Consider the following 20,323-nt stretch of genomic DNA (forward strand, 5'->3'; position numbering starts at 1 on the left):
TCATGCTGGTTATGAAGGTAGCGATCATTGCAAAACAAAATTTACACAACCCGCTAACGCTGTTTATGTATTTTTCTGCAATGTCGCTACCTTCATATCCCAAATGAATCACTGAAGAAAACATTTTATTGTTTTAGTAAATTCATGGAAGTATTTTTGAACCGCTTGTTTAAATCGTACTAAAGCGTTTTCTGTTCAGTCTATGAGATTAGTGCTTTCAATGACATCACTGGGCCGGGCTGTCCTTGGTCTCTGGGCAGACAGCTTCTTTTGCTGGATGATACGTTCTCTTTTAATCTTGGCTTTCTCGTGCTTATCAACCAGAAGAAGCTTGTCTCTTTCAGCTAAAAATATATGCACTTGTAGGTGATTCATGTACATGTATATACAATATTGAAACTTGTGATATAAGGCCAGTAGTATTGTACCTGCTATATTTGATACATACCCTGCCATTTTTCATAGTCCTCGCCCCCAACTGGAACCAGAACTCACCTAACGTTGATTGGAGGAAGCTTGGGTACAGTTGACTTGTACCCAATATCGAAGGCCACGCCCCCTTTCTTTTGTACGACCTTTAAAATTGGACTATCAGGGATAGGCCTATCATCGGCGCGAGGTTTTTTTGACATTAGGTTCTGTACAAAACATCATCCATGGCAGGGGCTTGGTCTGGATGTTGTCTTCTACTTGTACCAGCTCCTTGATCTCATCTTCCAGCGTAATGTAGGCCCTCGCCTCTTCTTCCAACATGACATCGACTTTGTCTCTTTTTCCTATACAACTCTAGATAATCTCCATTTTCTTCTTACTTGCCAGACAGTTAATGTTAGAACCATTTTAACAAGACCTTGGACTTTCGGTTGGACGTAGCTATCTATTTCTTGCGTCAATTAAAGAGGTTGAAAATGACGCGGTTTCAAGCGAAATATGCACCGATTGCGTAGTCTTGGCTCAAAAGCCACACAAATCTTGTTGATTTCAAAAGGCCATGGCTGAGTGGCAAGCAATGATATAGACAGGCCTACGTCACATTGAAAATGGTTCTAGGATAGCTAGGTAAGACCAATATATAGTGACGTCATTTACTTGTGACGTTAAACCATCACAAAGGAATGACGTCACTATGCCAAAACGCCATTGTTCCACAACATATCGCATTATTTTCAAGTTGTCAGACAAGCGATCAGCAACAAAATGGGTCTTATCCAGAGTTGTATGGGCGAGAGAAACAACAGAGTGGATGTCATGTCAGAAGAAGAGGCGAAGGCCTACAGTAAGATGGAAGAGGAGATCAAGAAGGAGCTGGTAGGAGATACCATCCAGACCAAGCCCCTGCCATGGATGATGTTTTGTACAGAACCTAATGCCAAAAAGCCTTACGCCGATGAGGTCCCTGATAGCCCGGTCTTAGAAGTCGTACAGAAGAAAGGGGGCGTGGCCTTCGATATCGGGTACAAGTCAACTGTACCCAAGCTTCCTCCAATCAACGTTAAGCGAGTTCAGGTTCCAGTTGGGGGCGAGGACTATAAAAAATGGAAGGGTATGTAACATATATGTATATATAGAGTAGGTACAATACTACTGATCTAATTTTAGGTTTAAGAGAATTCTAATGTTCAACATACATAATCTGTCAGTCAAATTGAACGTAACATGATTGACATACAAATGTGTAAACTTTCAGTTGAAAGAGACAAGCTTCTGGTTGATAAGCACGAGAAAGCCAAGATTCGAAGAGAACACAGTATCATCCAGCAGAAGAAGCTGTCTGCCCAGAGACCAAGGACAGCCCAGTCCAGGGATGCCATCGAAAGCACTCCTAATGAAGAATGAAAACGCCAATGTTAACACTATTTTAAAATTTAACAACTACATGTATATTTCTTATTTTAAGATAGAATAGATAGTATAGGATAGCGTAATTTAACAAAAAATGTCTGAATTTAAAAAAACTTTAAGATACAAGTGTACGGTAGGATGGCTCCAAAATTGTATCAAAATTATCTCGAATTAAGATTCAACCATTTTTGTGGGCGCCCTTTTTTCCCCAATTGCTGAAATTACTTTATGGCTGAAAAGAAAATATTAAAAATCATATTAATTGTATAAGGTGTAAACAATATCTGTTGTTGTCACGTTTCAAATGTATTTATTGAAAAATTATGATTTTTTGATATTTAATAAAAAGTGTTGTTGGTATCAACAAGTTCAATCATTTCAGTGTTTAGACTCCTTTAATATGGAATGTTACTCTCAAACAGGGAAAACAACCAGTTCGTTATGATAAACTCATAAGCTTGCAGTTCTCTGGTGGTTTAGTATGAAAATAAAGTACTTTCTTTCGTGATTCATGAGGGAAATAAAAGTAGCGACATTGCAGAAAAAAATACATAACCCACTAACGCCATCTTGTTGTCATGTTGGAAACTTTGTATTTACACACACCCAGTAAATTCAAAATTTACAACATGACACTGGTCTGCACCGCTTTTCACGTTTGTGAGAAGCGATGCTGATCAGAAAACTTTGGCTATCGAAGAATGTATTTTTTCTGCAATGTCGCTACTTTTATATCCCTCATGAATCATCAAAGAAAGCATTTTATTTAATATTTACATCTTTCCCTTAACAAATTAATGAATTGATCTTACAGACTGTGAGTAATTTAAAGTAAGATAATTATTGTTTATGTTCATCAGTATGTAAGATAAAAGAAACTGCAAGAGTCGTCTAATATGGAAATTTGAGTCTGACGTCATCATTCGTGCAGTTTGTGATTTTGAAGGTTTCGATCGATCGAAAAAGTGGTTAGAACTGGATCGTCAGTCTTGTCAGTATCTATAGCGCTGTATATTACAATCGGTTTTATTAAGAAATAGAGGGAAAATATTCGTAATTGCAGAAAGATAAAAAATAATTACCCATTTGGGAGGGCTGTGAATTGTTTTCTGCAATGAGACAACCATCACAGCTCGCATGAGCCACAAATGAGAACGTTTATGTTTTAAGTTTTGCTCATATTTGCATAATTTCTCTGAATTTATAGTAAACAATATTAACATGAGAAGAAGTACGTAACTCATCATTATTTTCTTTTTTTTATAAATATGTTGCAACTTATAAAATTCCAATTTATCACAAAAATCCTCACATTGTAAAATTCTTAAAGCACATGATAAAGGCCATAGATTGAATATATATTTGAATAATTATAAATCATATAATTGTTAAATAATTCAACAAGAAGGCAGTTTTAAAAAGGTTCAAGAATTTAGAAAGGCGTATATTCATGCGCTTATAAGTGACAAATATAAAATTGTTTCAATATGCGATTTAGAAATATTCGTATCATAGGCGTCGGAAGTATTTTTTTTTTTGGCAAAGTTAGACCTAACCATTAGACACATAGCATCCGGGAGGAGCTAGCCCCCCAATTTTCTCGCAGCAAACATACATGTAATTGTTCCTAGATTTACCTTAAAAAAACATGAAATATTAATAGTAATATTTGAAATGAAAAATTATACTAGCCCCTCCCCCCACAGATTAGGAATTTTATTACTATTGGAGATATAGGTAACACCCCCCCCCCCGCACGGATTAGGATTTTCATGATTTGGATAATAGTTTTTTTTTGCTGGTCAAGGTTTCTGATGATTAGTCTACCCCCCCCCCCCTACCAGTTTCAATTTGCGTCCGACGCCACAGCGTATGACAGGCAACTGACGCTATATATTTTTCTCATGGTAAAAAATATATATATATATATATATATATATATATATATATATATATATATATATATATATATATATATATATATATACACATGTATATACCCTTTACCTTACATTAATTATTATTAGAAAAATATATAACGTCGTCGATCAACAGAGATCCATGTTATTTATGTCTCTGCTGTGGTTCGTACGACGGCGTAAAAATCAGAATGTGACAATATCAAAAATGCAACACAATTCATCAGTTCATGGTTGTCAACGACAGACACTTGTTTTTTGTATTAAAATATGGAGGGTAATTGTGTTCAAAAATCCAGACATGTAAACTTCTAAATCCGAATATGTAATCGAGTTGGTGTGTGAGTCTGAGTATGAATATGTGTAATTCTGATCGTGTAACCTATAGAACTCGGGCATAAACACGTGTAAGATTTGACTCAGTTCCTTCGCATGATGCACAATTTGCAGTTTTATTGCTTTCATCAGTTAATTAGACATTCAACTTTGCACACTTTCAATCCGTAGTTTCTGTATTTGTATCTTCAGGCTCGGCAAAAGCACATCTGACATAATACAAATCAACAAATGTAAAGTCTACAAGTTTGTCGAATTTTGACATGACCTTATATGGCAACTGCCTTGCTGCGGGGAAACGGCATGCCGTAATCGCCGGAATGGATGAAAAATAAACATAATATTCGGCTTAACTGTTGCAATATACTTTTAATGAAGGACATTTTTCTATCGAAAATACCGGTATTATTTTTAGAAAATTTTTTGAGGTATGATTGAAACTGGACCAAACAGGAAGAGGGTCATGCATATAAAAATCGTCGCCGATGTGACGAATGCGCTAATTTCTGTAATATATTTCTCATGATATTATACGATAAGGGTTAAAAAGAAATGCCGAATATCTTATTTTTCTAAAATAATTTGACATGTAATTTAAAGTGGAATATAAGTTAATACGTACTCTTTTCTAGAAATGAGACGGATCAAGAAATGTCTTAAGGGGGTAAACATATTTTGAACAGCATGAGGTTCGAAGACCGCCAGGAGGTCCGATGTTGTTGCTCCATTGCTTCTGAATTCTAAGAATTTTAGAGAGAATTTTTAACCGGGTTTTTAGATATTGAAATAGTGAAAATGGTGGGCGGGCGAGTGGCTGCCAAAAAGATACTCATATTGTACCGATAACTCCTTGTACAGTTTTCGAGATTTCGGAAATTGTTCTTTTGCATATCAATTATACATATATTAGAGACATGCAAATTGCTAGGATTTTCATTTCTGATAATTTATCAAAAATATCAGCTGTTGAACGTAGTCATTTTTTGGCAAATACATTGCATATAGAGTACCCCTTTCTCTGGATACATGTAGGTAGTATTTATCAATTCAGGATTGACAAATGGATTATTGATACTGTTCACACAAAAGAAAACCCAGATTGCTGTCAGCTTTTCTCTTGTTATTTTTTGTTATTTTTTTGAATTAGTTAGAATAAACGACCTGCAAAGATTGGGTAATTTTTTGGCGGAAAAATGTATGTAACTATACATACTTTTTTAAAATATCAAAATGATTTTGTTGTGCAAGTAAAAGATAAATAATGAAACAATATAAAACTGTTATAAATAAAAAGAAGTTTTATAATTTTTAAATTAAAGCACTAAGTTTTGTTAAAACTTGAAAGGTTTTGAAGAAATAGTAATGGTATCCTAGTATGTTTATGTTTTTGCAATTATGATTTTTCTTTGGATTTCCCAAAGTAAGGAACGGGGTGTGTCAGATGAATTTGATCGTATATGAACTGGTAAAGTTTAAATCATAAAATATTTTAAAATACATGTACATGTATATACTGTATTGACGATAATTTTACAAAATTAGTAGTTGCTTATGGCAAACAGTACACGTTCACAAGTGGCTGTAAAGCTGTATTATAATACTCTCCGGAAATTTTTTATTAACCAATTTCACAAAATGAGTCTGTATTGAACCGACATTCAGGACGTCATGCTCATATCCCGTAAAAATTGCTTGAAATTTTAAAAAATGCCAATTTCCACCTGCATGTTAGGCTTGTTCCCTACATATTGCCGACAATGCAAAATGAAACATTTTTAAAAATAATTTAAACACATTTTAATTTCACGACAGTTAACCTTATCTTTGGAATTTTTATTTATTTATTTTTAAAGTGGGTGTCGCTTCCTATGTTTCATATTAATCAAAATCTCAAAACCAATGTCTTTAAATTCGTTGTTTTTCTTATCGATAACTTTCCGAAAAATAATACTTTCTAAGAAAAGTTGTTATCCAGAGATAATATGATTATAGAACTTCCTTATATTTTTTGTAATATTTATTCCGTTCCTATTCCGGCGACTACGGCATGCCTTTACCTGCAGCTAGCCTTTTTCTATCGGTGATGTCACTGTTTCCATATATGGTCATGTCAAAATTCGACAAACTTGTAGACTTTACATTTGTTGATTTGCAACATGTCAGCCGCGATATTTCAGAAAACGGAAATATAAATGCAGAGACTACAGATGGGAAGTTTGTAAAATAGTGGCAGGTTACATGTAAATAACAAACAGCATTTTACATCAGCAATTAGCATCTTTAGGAAAAAGTAGATTGAAGGCCTGCGGGGTCAACTCTAAAGTGTTTATCCCTGAGTTTTATAGGTTACACGATCAGAATTAAACATATTCATACTCGGACTCACACACCAACACGATTACATATTCGGATTTACAAGTTTACATGTCTGGATTTTTGAACGCGATTACCCTCCATATTAACAGTTGGTTTAAATGCGAATAAGGAAGAAATGTTATATCAAGAAAAATTATCTTAAAATGAGTAACGTCGCGTGTATCCATAATATACCTCAAGAATTTCTGACGGCATGTTATGTTACAGAATTAATGCATTCAGTCAATGATTTATATGTATGTTCAGGTACACACGTCTTATTTCATTCATTCAGAATTCAATTATTTTAATGCATGTAACGCTTAGATGGTGGTTTATCATAAATGTATAAAGCATGAATAAAAGAAATATCTATATGCATGTACATGTATAAGGTAAATTTTGATATAATTACAAATATATAATGTTATTATTTAATTAGCTATAGCTTAATATAATTAGCTAAGTTGGTTTTTTTTTAAATCAGTCACTTTACATGACATTTGAAAACGTCTGATTAACTGTTTAAATAAGATAACTTTTAAAAAATTTCCCATATTGTCATCTTTGGATTTAATTTGCATGCTTAAGATGTGCAGTGCAATGATACTAATACACGCATTCTAATTTATCGAGAGAAAAAAACCCCAAACGAACAGAAGGGATCAACTCTCAATATTACCAATGTCCATAGAATCTAGATCAGAAAAGGGAATAAAAGTATGTACGAAATTCCCAAAAAATTGTCATCTAGATTTGTTTGATAACTAAAGATTGTAACAATTTAACCAAAAAAAAATATTAAACGCATTTTTATTCAGAAGCGGTCATAGTATTCACATGATTCGAAATTCCCCATTCTGAAGGGAGGGAGGGGAGTTACAAAATGCAGCCATATTGTCCACATTTTATATATGCTGTAAAAGTTACCTTGTATATATTTAAATTTTTTCATCAGGAGATTAAATTATCTAGAGTTTATTGGAAACGACTGATTACTTTGAAATTAAACAGACAATCCATTACGAGAGCCGATCTAATCATATATAAGCTCGAAATAACAATAAGGTCATGATTATATTAATATCAAAATTTACCTTGTATTTATTAATTTTTTCTTTTAAACATCTATCTACATGTGTATAAAAGTTGTTTTGTACAATTGAATGAGATAATAAAATATTGAGGCATAAGGTTTGTGCATGTGCCAAATAAAGAATACAATTTTTACAGCATTTTAAAATTCTTTGACATGCAATCTGTCGTCAAATAGGTAGAATCAAAACTGAAAGGAATTATTTACCTTTTAAAGACTAATTCTCACCCTAGTTAAGTTAATTTAGGTTCATTGTGGTTCATTGCGGTTCATTGTGGTTAAAAGACGCGCCCTTACATATGTAGATATTACACGTGTGTGTGTGTGTGTGACGGTATATATAAATATATCTAGTTGTTTTGCATTAGATAATGATACAATATGTGGTCCTTAATTAAGACATCAAGGATTTCATACACTGCCAATTATTTCAACTTTACTATGAATCGAATGCAGACTGGGATATATTTACAACCACAATACCAGTGCAGTGTTTTAATGCCCTGAGGGTATATAGGTATTGATTTGGAACAATGATAAAACATATTCGTTTCATAATCATATAGTTTTCTACTGATTTCAGAAATAGACATCTTAAAGACAAAGTAACACAGATGTCCAAGCGTAAATGTACATGCATGGCTCAGGCTGTTTATAGGCCTCAATGGCGCCCATTTGCCCTTCAAGGATGATCGTCTGTTTCTTACCTTTGTGTAAACAATCTTTTGGTCTCGTACTGGTTTCGGGGTTTTCTCCATTATCTTAATTCCCTAAATATATAGCTAGGCACACTGCAAATAATCTCACCAGTACGGATGACGCACGTTGGCCTACCTGAATGAATTATTCTAATATCTCCTTGTACGGAAATCAAAGTACTGAGAAATTTGAGGGAATAACATTATACATTTAAAGGGGCAAGGTCACGATCTCGGTCAAATTCTATTTTCTGTTTCTATTATTTACAACGCTTTAGGAATGCAATTCTATTGATCATATGAAATTTGAGAGTCAGTCGTAGAGTTATAAACAAGATACAGAGCTCACAATTCTTTGTCACGTAAACAATTGCAAGGCTCGTGCCTGGTTTTTGTTTAGATAGGTCAATATACTGAGAAAAAATCCTTTTCAAGCTGATTTGTCTTTTTATTCATTTCCAGCAAAAATTAACAGCTTCTAATGATTAACACATTCATTTTAGGTCTAAAACTGGCATTTTTACTGTACATAGCAAAGGAATGTAAGCTCTGCAACTCGCTTATAACTCAACGAATGACACTGAAAATTTGGTTGCATATTTCAATTACCTTACAGAAGGAATGTAAACATTAATATCGGAAAGAATATTTTGTAGCCAAAACCATGACCAAACCCCATTAACAAATCTTATTATTGTTCGCTTTGATAAATCAATTGCCCGTGTCGAAACCTCAAAACGTGTTTTCAGCACGTGTTCATATTAATGGCAACTTTTTGAGATTGACATTATTACTTATTAGGTTTGTTGCTGACTGATTACAAAAATTGATATATCGGGTTGTTCAATCTCATATATATATACGGCTCGGCGATATCTGGCAGACACGTGCCATGGTTAAACCAATGAAAGTGTGACATTTCAGTCCTAGGGAAATCAATAGTCTTTAGTAATAGTCCCAAATGAAAACAATTACGTGAACCACCGTCAAAGAGATCAAGTTTTCTTGAAGACATGTAATCTGCCATCATTAAAGCGTAAATAAAATCTGCCCCCATTAGTCAGTCCAGGAGGACTCCGAAAACGGTGTAAGCTTTGAAAACGGTTTTTAACGGAGTAATTGGCACCGTCATGCATTGCAATTTTCCTAACTTCCGTGTTGTAACTGTAAATGTTAGAGAGTAACAAAAGTTGGAGAGTTACTCCCTTCTCTGTGAAAATGAGATTAAATATATAGAAAAAAGAACCAAAAGCGTGGAAAACTTAAGAAACGTTACAAAAATAGTTTCTTTAAAAATTCTGTACAAGTATGTGGAAAGGTTTTGGAAAACAAGAAAAGATAAATCAAAGAACTCAAAATTCACAGCTGTTTAGGATTTTAAAAAAAATCTGACTTAAATGTTAAAGTTATGTAAGTATCAAAACCTTTACAGGGGCATGGTCACAATGCTTCAGTAAGGCATTTCTAATTGTCAACCAAAATTTGAGCGATAATGCTCAAGTTATAAGCGAAATACCGAGCTCACAATTTTATTATGGAAACAAAGCTCATGTCATTTTTTTGTACATACATTTTTAATGTTGGCAAGAAAATTCCAGGTATAGATCTAAAATGAATGTGACAAACGCTAGGACCTGTTTATTTATATTCAAAATACAATGTTACTAGCAGATAAAAGAAATTCAGCTTGATAAATAACTTTTACCGGTATATCTATACTACAACATTAATATAATTGACTCGAATTTTTGTGCTTTAATACCGAGAAATCGGAAGAATACTGTCTTTTGTTTTATATATTTTAAACATCATTGGTACTTGAAGATTACCAATTTGTTTTTATTTTTTCTCATTCAAGCTTCGCCAATTAAGAAATCCAGAAATTATCTGGAAATCTAAAATCTAAAAAGATTTTACATTCTTGCACATGCGCATTACATTCACGCTAAACCACGCGGGTGGCTCTCCACAATATCACATTTGCATGGATAAACTCAGAAACGGTATTACAAATACGTGTAAATTTTCATTGAGAATTTGTCTTATATTCTGTTCATCAAAGAAAACTCACAAAGTGCATTTAATAAGAAATATCCGGAGAGTTCCGAATGTCAACACGGTGTGTAAATTCGAAGCGAGTAAAAAACGTTGGGGAAAAAGTGTTGAATTCTTCATTAAAATGAATTAAATTTTTAGATGAAAATTTGACTGTTCTTTTCGATGCAGCCTCATTAATTTTCTCCAAAATCGTGTCGGAGCGATTCTGCATCCCCCCCCCCCCCCCTACACGAAGGCCTGTTCCGAGACGCAGTTAAATTATTCTAACTAAGCAGAGTGTAGTGAAATTAATAGCATTTTTGTAGTCTTAAATCTTGGTTATGTAAATGTCAACAATACGGTGTGTCGATGTATCTATATCGTAAATGTCCCGTTTCATAATTATGCAAATGAATGTCAACCTGTGCACGCACGGGTCAAAATCTAGTTGAACCAATGTAAACAAAAACATGGGACGACTCAGAATTGACCAACTTTGACAACAAATAGAATTTAAATGAACGTGTTTTTGGATATAACATTTTGTTGAAACATATCTTATAAAGCAGTTAAAAATATTTTCAGATCTGCATATGAATAGTCCGCTTTGCATAATAGATTTTCCTAAGAGCCCTGTTTTCACGTAAAAATGTGGTGTTTTGATATAACTGCGCATGCGCCGAACTTTTTTTTCAAGAGATTTTTTGAAATCACTTCTGTTTAGACTCCGTTTTCAGAGTCCATCTTTACTGTTAAGTAGAGGCATTCGTGTATTGAGCATGATTTCATATCAAATGTAGTCTAGATCTGCGCCTGACGTTGAGTGACATGTACTCTCACAACCGCATGGATACAATAAAAAAATCAAGGCCAAATCACACTTAATTCTTATATTTTTATATGTATTATAAGCATATCTTTTTAAAAGAGCTTTTTTTGACTGACTTTTAAAAAGAGAGAAGGAATGCAATTCGTATGCATCAGCCGGACCCGTTAATACACAAAGTGATGTTCCAAATGACATCCCGGACACGATGACGTCAGAAACTTCGGAGAATGATTCCGGCTGAAATCTTAAATCGCAACTTCTCGGGCCTTTCCGGCAGAGCTTTCTTTAGCAGTTCGATGGTTTCTTTATAACCTTATGAGGTATATTATTGCAAAACACATAAACCATGATACAACTGACCCATTGCAAAACCAATTGCTGATGTTATAACGCTTTGTTTTCTTTTCTGAAAGAGCAATACTAGTAGATCTAAAAATAAAACGAATTGTTACAAAGGTACTTTGTAAGGTTAATGGAAAAATGACATTTCAATCAAAAAACTCGGAGTACGCACGCTCAACTATAATATCATGAGTCAGTAACAGTAAATTGTCCATATATGAAAAAAAATAACTGATGCTTGAGTCGGGGGAAACACATGAAACACGAGCAGTGACTTCCGTCTGAGTTGTTTGAGGTTATCATCATTGCTGTATGATACATGTATACGATCCCCTCGTGTCAACATCCGGGCACATAATATATATTTAAGAGATATTATCATTAGTTTTTGAGGGGAACTTTTATCAATCGTTGAAAAGTACATTTAATACATTCAGTGTAAAATAAATATATCTTATTAGTTATAATATCTAAACATGTGCGTTTCCTTTTATACAATGTGTTTCTCTCGAAAAATAACTTTTATCATAAAAAAAGATCAATTTACATAGAAAAGACAAGGATGTTAATGTAGGAAGATCATTGTTGGCAGGAGGGTTTATTTAAAAAAAATATCAAATTGAGAACTTCCTATGAAAAAAACCCGGCAAATTTCTACAATGATACATGTACTCTCTGTAACTAACACTAGTATTTCAAACCATCCGCTGCTCTTCATAATCAATAAACATACATAATATTTCAAGGGGAAGACCGTGGCTGCTGTCAATCCTTCCCTGAGGTCCGTTATATCGATAACATCAATTAAATCAAAAGGCCTATGGGCCACATTGCTCACCGAGCAACACTCGGCATAATAAATCAGCTTAATGGAGTCATATTACAAAATATCTAAACAATGTAGTATAATACATGCAGATCCTGTATAAATATTAAAAAAATCATTTTCATCTTAGATATTTCTATGTTTAAAATCAATTCCCTTTTTGGGAGTTGATTTTAATCAACTCTCCTATGCAGTTACTCAGACAAATCGAAAGTGAAACAGTTTTTGGACCTCAGCACAAATCATTGCTGCCAACAAGACTTAGTTCTTGAAAATAATTGATGAATTCGATGTAATGTATGCTAAAGCATTGTTTTTTTTTCAAGGAAACTTTTTTATAAACATGATAAATACCTTGAAAATAGTCAGATTTTAAATGGTACGAACACTTTAAACATTTTTTGTAGTCGTATGTATTCCTACACAAGAGTTCAATATAGTCTCGTTCAACTCGACGCTCGGCTGTCTCCGTGAATCCTTGTCAGAGATTTACTGTGTCAGCCGAGCGTTTGGTTGAACGAGACTAGAGTTCAATATTGCTTGGATCCATACAATTTTCAAGTAATATTTCCATCACTGATACATAGTTCGATTGAATTAATTTTATCTTTAAATATTATTTAACATTATTCATATGGGGGTTTCTAGACATTCTTGTCGAAAAAGTCCAAAAATTCATATTATAAAAATGTGCGTCAAATTAGAAACTAAATGTACTTGTCATGCAAATCAACATATCATTGATTTTAAAATAAATAAACATCGACAAAATCAACTCCCGTCAATTCTTCAGTACTTTGATCTAACAGGGTGATTTTATAGTCCGATCACATATTGAGCATTGCAGTTCTTAACAAGGTTCTGAATAATTGTTTATATACATGTGTATGGGATATAAACCTGCATCGAACTCTGAACCGCTTGTGAGGCCCAAGAATCGTCAAGGGGTCAGAGTCTAAACAATTTTAAAGAATTAGCAATTTATCAAAATGCTTGAATATAAGTAAAACCATATATTATAACATTTCAGTTTTCGTGAATTAAATGTTTTTCTTTGTAAAATTGGATCCCAAATGTGGATCCACCTTACTCCTGAAGATTTTGATTTTAACGAATTAGAATCTACACCACCTAAGGATGCATTCATGTAAAAATTCATCCCCCATTGTGACCTCATTCTACCCCGGGGGTCATGATTTAAACAAACGTGAATCTATCCTACCTGATGATGCTTCCACACAAGTTAAAGCTGTCGTGACTGATTAGTTTCTGAGAAGATTTTTAAAGATTTACTCTTTATATTCCTATGTATAAATTCGACCCCTTCCCCCATTGTGGCCCAACCCGACCTCCAGGGGTCATGATTTTCACATTTCACATTTCAACTGCATTGATAGATTTGAGTGATATTTACGCATAACACAGAAGACCCAATCACCAAATTTGGTGCGTATGAATACATTCAGTCTTCCTTCAGAACATGACTGACTCTCCTCCCGACTTCAAACCGGATCACGACCTGATCTTATACTTGGGCTGATTAATATTTCATGGATGTAATTTTCTTAAAAAGATTTAGATGAATTCAATTGATTAATTTCTTAGTATACCAAAAATAAATTCACCAAATTACAGAATGAAAAATAAAATTGTGTTATTAGAATTTAAAACGCTGTGCACTATTTTTGTCGGCATAATTTGGCTGTTCCAATGGCTCTTCCGTTAATTGCGCATTACTCGTTTAATAAGGCCGAGATTTTTAAAAATAAATCATATTTTCGGAATTTAGAGAACAAATGTTAAAATACGTAAATATAAGCATTGAATCATTATTTGTTGAAAGATGTGGTCTCATAACGGCAACGGTGTGTGCAAACAAATTTTCATAACGCGCTAGCGGGCGTTATTCAATTTGTATGCACACACTGTTGCAGTTATGAGACCACATCTTTCAACAAATAATGATTCAATGCTTAAATATTTAAATACCCCCCCCCCCCCCCCCCCCCCCGAGGGAGACTGTCTCTCAGTTGTATACTGTTTTTCCATATCTTATTTGGTTGTTGAAATTATATGGTTGCCTTCCGTAGTTTGCTTCCAGTACCTTTTGATATTGCATTGCCTTTACTGATGACACTTCTGAGATACGTGAAATCTTCCACTTCTTCAAATGGTTCATGGTCTACAGTTATCACAGCAAGTGATTGAACAAACTGCATTATGTTTGTCTTATTTTTATTGATGTTTAGTCTTGTTTTGCATGTTTGGAAAGATCTTCAGACCATCTAAAAACTAATAAAACTCGTTTTTCAATTAACAAAACAATTATATAAATCACGCGAAAGTGTAGTTAAAGGCTGTATCTAGTTTGCTTATTTAAGTCCTCATCCGTGACAATGACAATCGCCGATGTCGTTAAGGGCACCAACGCTACAAGCACGTGGACTTTGCAACCTTTTGGGCAGGCAACTGCGGTGTCCTGACCAAGGCTGCATAAAACATCCTGTAACTGATGGCCTTAGAAGTCGCTCTGGTGCAGTCAAGTCTTAAAATAAGCATCTGGAGACATAAATATGTAAAGGTTAAGTACTCTGCAGCAAAAACCTGCCCTTCTGATAAGAAATTTCACTGGAGACGAAGTTAGACATAAATCGTGTTTGTAAACATACTTAAAGAGAGGAAACAGAAATGTATAAAGTATAGTTATATACCAGAGGATCATGGACACCTAGCGCATTTAATTAAGGGCTAAAAATCGGGATTAGAAGCTTAGCGACATTATAATTGATGCTTACTTTAGTGGCGGGCACTCAAAATTGAAGAGAGGGGAGATCCAGAGCGGTAATTATTCCCATCTACAGATATACACACTTGACAGAGATTATACCGCATAACTCCAGCGCATTGCGCATTCTGAGAACTAGAAACTGAATAGATAACATGTGAATATTTACAGAGAGTCCTCTACTGAGCAACGACTAAAACTGCACAATGGAGGGAGACTATGAAGGCAATGATTACCAGTACAATTATGGAAACCATTCCGGGTACAATGACTATTATGGGCAGTCAGAGTACTATTCGGAATACTATCCTCACAAGTACAAGTTGAAAGCCGACTGGGAGATTCCAATCCGTGGACCTCTCACATTTATCATCGCAATCATGACCATCATCACCAACGCGCTGCTTATCTCGGTTTTTATCTTCAGGAGCCACCGCTCCCCCACCACCATTGTTCTCACTTCATTGGCCATTTCTGACACCATCATCTGCCTAACACGACTGCCGGAGTCAATTTATTTTAACATGGCGGGAAACTACAAAAATCTGTACATGACCTACGGTTGGTGTGTTACAAACCATGTACTCTATGTCATATACAGCATATTTCGCATGACCTCCAACTGGTTCACGGCCTTGTTGGGATTGCAGCGTCTACTTGCCGTCTGCACTCCATTTTATTATTCGAGGATATGCAACGCCAAGACAACAATAATAAAAGTAGCAGTCATTGTGATAATCGCGGTGATTGTGTATCAATATGAAGCATTCGGCATCGAAATAAAGATACTCCCTATCTACTCGTTTCAGAATGAATCATTGCCCTCTGGATGTAACAGAGTAATTTCCCAATCGCTGATGAATGTAGTAGGAGACATTAAGAGATCAATGATGGTGTATTACATTTTCTCTGGGTTTCTGACTCGCCTTCTTCCTGTTATCATACTCTTCATAACCACTGTAGCACTTGCGCTGCTGCTACACCAGCGAATCATCATTTTCAAAACCTCGGATTCTTATAAAAAGGAGCAACTCCGAAGGATAAACATGCTGGTCATCGTCATTCTCGTTGTTTTCCTTGTCGCAGAAATCCAGGACGGCATCGCATTTCTGATTTACGCCCACGAGTTGGCGACGGATCAGAAACGAGGCGTATTGTCCGAGGAAGCCGACATTCTGTGGGACACCATTTCATCGACTCTCTCGTTACTTAGTTACGCGTGTAATTTCTGGATCTTCTTTCTGATGAGCACACAGTTCCGGGCGTCTCTGTTAGACATGCTGCAGTGCCGAAGCAAGAGGATGAGAGGCATGTTGAACCTGGAGAGTACTGACGGGAAGACGAACAGCTCGTTTACCAACGTTACCATCAGGGACGACCGAAGCACGACCACCATATGATGGACGACGATCCAGAAGAAACCGGAAAGGGAAGAGTTTAAAGATAGGGATCAAATTAACACATCCCACTAAAAACATGCAAATTTATCATTATCAGACATTTGATATGAAGGTGCCGGATGCCTTATAATGTTTTTCAATTTTAATTTTTATCATCATTGAACGTGTGGTTTTTAGGTGCCGGATACCTTATTATATTTTTAAAAATGTTAATGTTCGTGTATGTGTGTATCAACATTGCTTTAATGTTTGCGAATGATTGAACGGCTTTGAAAAAGAAGAAGTTGAACCTTTTCCTAATTGAGGATATAACTGGTAAACGCGTTGTTATGCAAGTATTCTTCTGACATTAAACTTTTTCATTTTCATTGCATTGTTTTCATAGAAACGTTTTATCCATTTGTAGATAGTTTTTATATCGTTCGGTCCTTATAACAAATTATTGTGTAACGATAATGTAACAAACCTTTAAGTTATTTTTTTTAATGTATGCAACAACATGTATATCATACGGATAGAATGTTAAAAAGGCATCGGGAAATTAAAAAAGTACACAAATACGGTTTCCAAAGTATAATGAACAAATAGGAAATTCGTGATGTGCCTAAATAAGAATACTATAGTTTTCTTTTTTTAAGTTTGTTATTACGTTGAAATATATAACCATCCTCTTAGCTCGTGTGATTTTGAGTTCATCCATCAGCTTAGATAAATGTCATTCATTCAATCAATAACAACCCCTAAATCATCCTATAGTAGTAAGTTCATTTAAGGAAATATACAGATTTTACGCACAAATTAACTACCCTGTACGATAAATTATTCAAAATTGTTATCTATTCATGTGTTTACAGTTGTGCATACCTTACATTTATTGCTTAATGGTGAAAGAGACATGATTCATTTTTCATTTTCCCAAGAAAAATCATATTTTACCGACCAACAGAAATTTTTCTGGGTGAATAAATATTTATATATCCCAAGCATTTTTGAATAACTTGTTTATTGTAACAAACTCCATTGGATAACTAGAATTCTGTTTAGCGGAATCGTCGTGAATGTCCTTCTTTCTATGTATATTTCCTATCTCTCTGTTAAATCATATATAGTTGGCTTCTAAAGGGATGGTATATTAATTTTTTCGGGAAATAAGACGTTTTGTTCGCCCTATCATGTGACTGTTTAAACCAATCAGATGGCACATTACAATTAAGTATTATAATGTGATATGATTGTTTGTATTGTGCACTTAAATTTCAGCCCTAAAGATTTATTTGTTGTATTTTGTTCTAGCTCAAATAAGTAACATATTCATACTTGGTCCACAATTTAAGTTATAGCAAAATCATGATGCAGTCCTCAAGCCAAAAATAAAAAGGGGGGGGGGGGGGTGAAAACAAGTCAGTTAATTGGTTGTCTTGTAATGAGTGGGGATTTGCGAGGGTTCCCATACAATGTTTGTTAAAATGATTACTTATACCTACTTGGCAGTCCCTGATATTTTCGTGTAGTTGCCGATCGTAATCTAATGAGATGACACCCAGGCGTCTAGCGTACCTAAGAGCTTTGACTTGACTCCCTAAGTAGCCCTTTCCTTTCTCCTCTTCCTCAGTTCTCTGTAAACGACTGTACTTTGTACGAATAACAGTGCATTACTAATGGTCACGCGAAAGGATGCGATTCTCTGTGGTGACGCGTCGAATCTGATAAAATATTCTGTACTTATTGTCAGTATCCTTAACAGGAGCTCATACGCTATATTATCACTCATACGGGTGTATATTTATATTTAAAAGCCTAGCGTAAGCTTTTATAAATTTTATATGTACAAACCGAATGATTTAATTCTTTATGCACTTACGACAAGTTCACTGGTATTTTAGGTTCAAAATAAGTATATACAAATATGCACAAAAGTCAAGGATCACATGTACAGTAAAAGTAATAAAGATATAAAAAGTTGAGTTTTCAATACAGTAGGTTGTTTTTTATACTATGGTTTATCATTATCTTCCAGGAAAAAAAATACGGCAGGGTTATCCACAAAATGTTTTCTTTATTCTGTCCTCAATAATCATTAAATTGCATCAATTTAAACATATACACCATGGAATTTATGCTGAAAACTGTTCCGTTTTTCAGCAAGACGTCGAAATTTTAAACGCGACGCCTTGCATATTAACGCGAGAAGTTAAAGGGGTATGGTCACGATTTTGATTAAAAATTATTTCACCGATTTTAATATTTACAATGCTGCAGAAAGGCATTTTTAATAGGCAACAGAAATTGAGTGTTATTTGTTGAGTTATAAGCGAGTTACAGGGCTTGAAATTCTTCGCTGTGTAAACAAAGCGTTGTTTACATTTTGAACGTTGAAGTAAAAAAAATCATTTTTAAATGTAGAACGAATGTTTTAAATGTTAGTAACTTTCTAAAGCTTTCATAACCTTTCTGAGCACAATTTTTAATGTTAAGTGCACGAAAAATGAACTCGAAAGAGGTAAGTAAAAAGGGAAAGGGTGGTCCTCGACTCTCGGCAAGTTTGATAAGTAACTTCAATTAAAAATATCATTGCATGAATGAAAAAGAAGTGGAAATAGAAAAGATTGGACTGCACTTGAAAGATGTAAAAACAAATTGGATCTGTTCGTGTTTCACAATATTGTTTGCACACACAGATACACTCAGAGAGAGAGAGAGAGAGAGAGACAGAGAGACAGAGAGACAGACAGAGAGGGTGTGTTACACGTGTAATTTTCTATTTTCGTAGTGTATATACAAATTAACTTTCACATACAGAGTGTGTAAGAATCATATTATGCATTAAAAACACTATAAAATAATTTATTGTCTAACACATTTCAATTTTCTTCGGACTTAAAAAACATGATGGAGAAGCACGTGGTGCAACTCGCGGGATGTATTGATTGACAGGTGTCGCATGTGCATGGACTCTGACTGAAATTGCTTTGTTGGATTCAATCACAATGTGCATTACTTTAAACGATAAAAGGGTTATTTATTTATCGAAACTGAATTAAAAACAATGTCTCCTATTAGTGAGTTTCAAATAAAATTTGAATCTCTCTCTCTCTCTCTCTCTCTCTCTCTCTCTCTCTCTCTCTCTCTCTCTCTTAGTTTCTTCTAACACATGATGTCTAAACAAAATGTTTAAAGTGTCCGATAAAGTTGAAGTAAAAAGTTTAAGACAAAATCAGAGAGGAAACTCTATCTAAATGTTTAGAGTGTCTGATAAAGATGGAGTCAAAAACTTTAATTTAAGATAATATCATGGAGGGAACTTCATCCTAATGTTATAAGTGTCTGATTAAGATTAAGTAAAAAACTTTAAAACAAGATCATGGAAGGAACTTTATCTAATTGTTATAAGTGGCTTAAAAACATTAAGTCAAAACTTTAAAAGAAAATCACGAAGGGAACTCTCTACAACGTGGATCTGCAGATCTGAAAAAATTGGATGGACGACCGAAGAGCTACAGTGCCATCCATTAAAAAAATGTACATTTACTGCGCACAAAAACGTGCGGTAGTGATGGACTGATTAGCTTTATTTCAACGCAAATTTTGTGAAAACAATTAGTACCTTTAAATCTTCATGCAATGTCAACAAACTGCACCACTCCGCTTTACGGGGCTGGTGATGGTGTTTAAAGACTATCAGAGGCAAGTAAAGAGACAATACAAGTAGTAAATTGCATGATGAATTTAAAGGTACTTATTATTTTCACGAAATTTGCGTATGAATAAGGTTAATCAGTCCAAAACTAGCGCACAATTTTGTGCGCAAAAATATATAATATATTTAACAATGGATCGCACTTTAGCTCCCAGGATGAA

At 34.5% G+C, this 20,323-nt stretch overlaps 3 protein-coding genes across 4 annotated transcripts in view; 2 read left to right on the plus strand and 1 right to left on the minus strand.

The window, feature by feature from the left end:
- Positions 1-8,436, minus strand: part of LOC105334905 (aldehyde dehydrogenase 1A1) — a 31,060-nt gene extending 22,624 nt beyond the window's left edge. The window contains exon 1 of one of the 2 annotated variants that reach the window (XM_066088776.1): positions 8,256-8,436. In XM_066088776.1, the coding sequence (XP_065944848.1) occupies positions 8,256-8,306 (51 nt within the window). In that variant the 5' untranslated portion in view covers positions 8,307-8,436. The remainder of the gene's footprint in view (positions 1-8,255) is intronic. The other variant, XM_011438512.4, reaches the window with a different exon arrangement.
- Positions 1,113-2,218, plus strand: LOC136276332 (uncharacterized). Its single transcript, XM_066088170.1, has 2 exons — positions 1,113-1,543; positions 1,688-2,218. Exons 1-2 carry the CDS (start codon positions 1,198-1,200, stop codon positions 1,834-1,836), a joined length of 495 nt encoding a protein of 164 aa, XP_065944242.1. The 5' UTR covers positions 1,113-1,197; the 3' UTR covers positions 1,837-2,218.
- A 6,835-nt stretch (positions 8,437-15,271) lies between the features above and the next one.
- On the plus strand, positions 15,272-16,465 carry LOC117689111 (sex peptide receptor-related protein 2-like). Its single transcript, XM_034468942.2, has one exon. The coding sequence runs from the start codon at positions 15,272-15,274 to the stop codon at positions 16,463-16,465; it is 1,194 nt and encodes a 397-aa protein (XP_034324833.2).
- The last annotated feature ends 3,858 nt before the right edge of the window (positions 16,466-20,323 follow it).

Source organism: Magallana gigas, chromosome 6 (genome assembly GCF_963853765.1).
Source record: "Magallana gigas chromosome 6, xbMagGiga1.1, whole genome shotgun sequence".
NCBI classification, from domain to species: domain Eukaryota; kingdom Metazoa; phylum Mollusca; class Bivalvia; order Ostreida; family Ostreidae; genus Magallana; species Magallana gigas.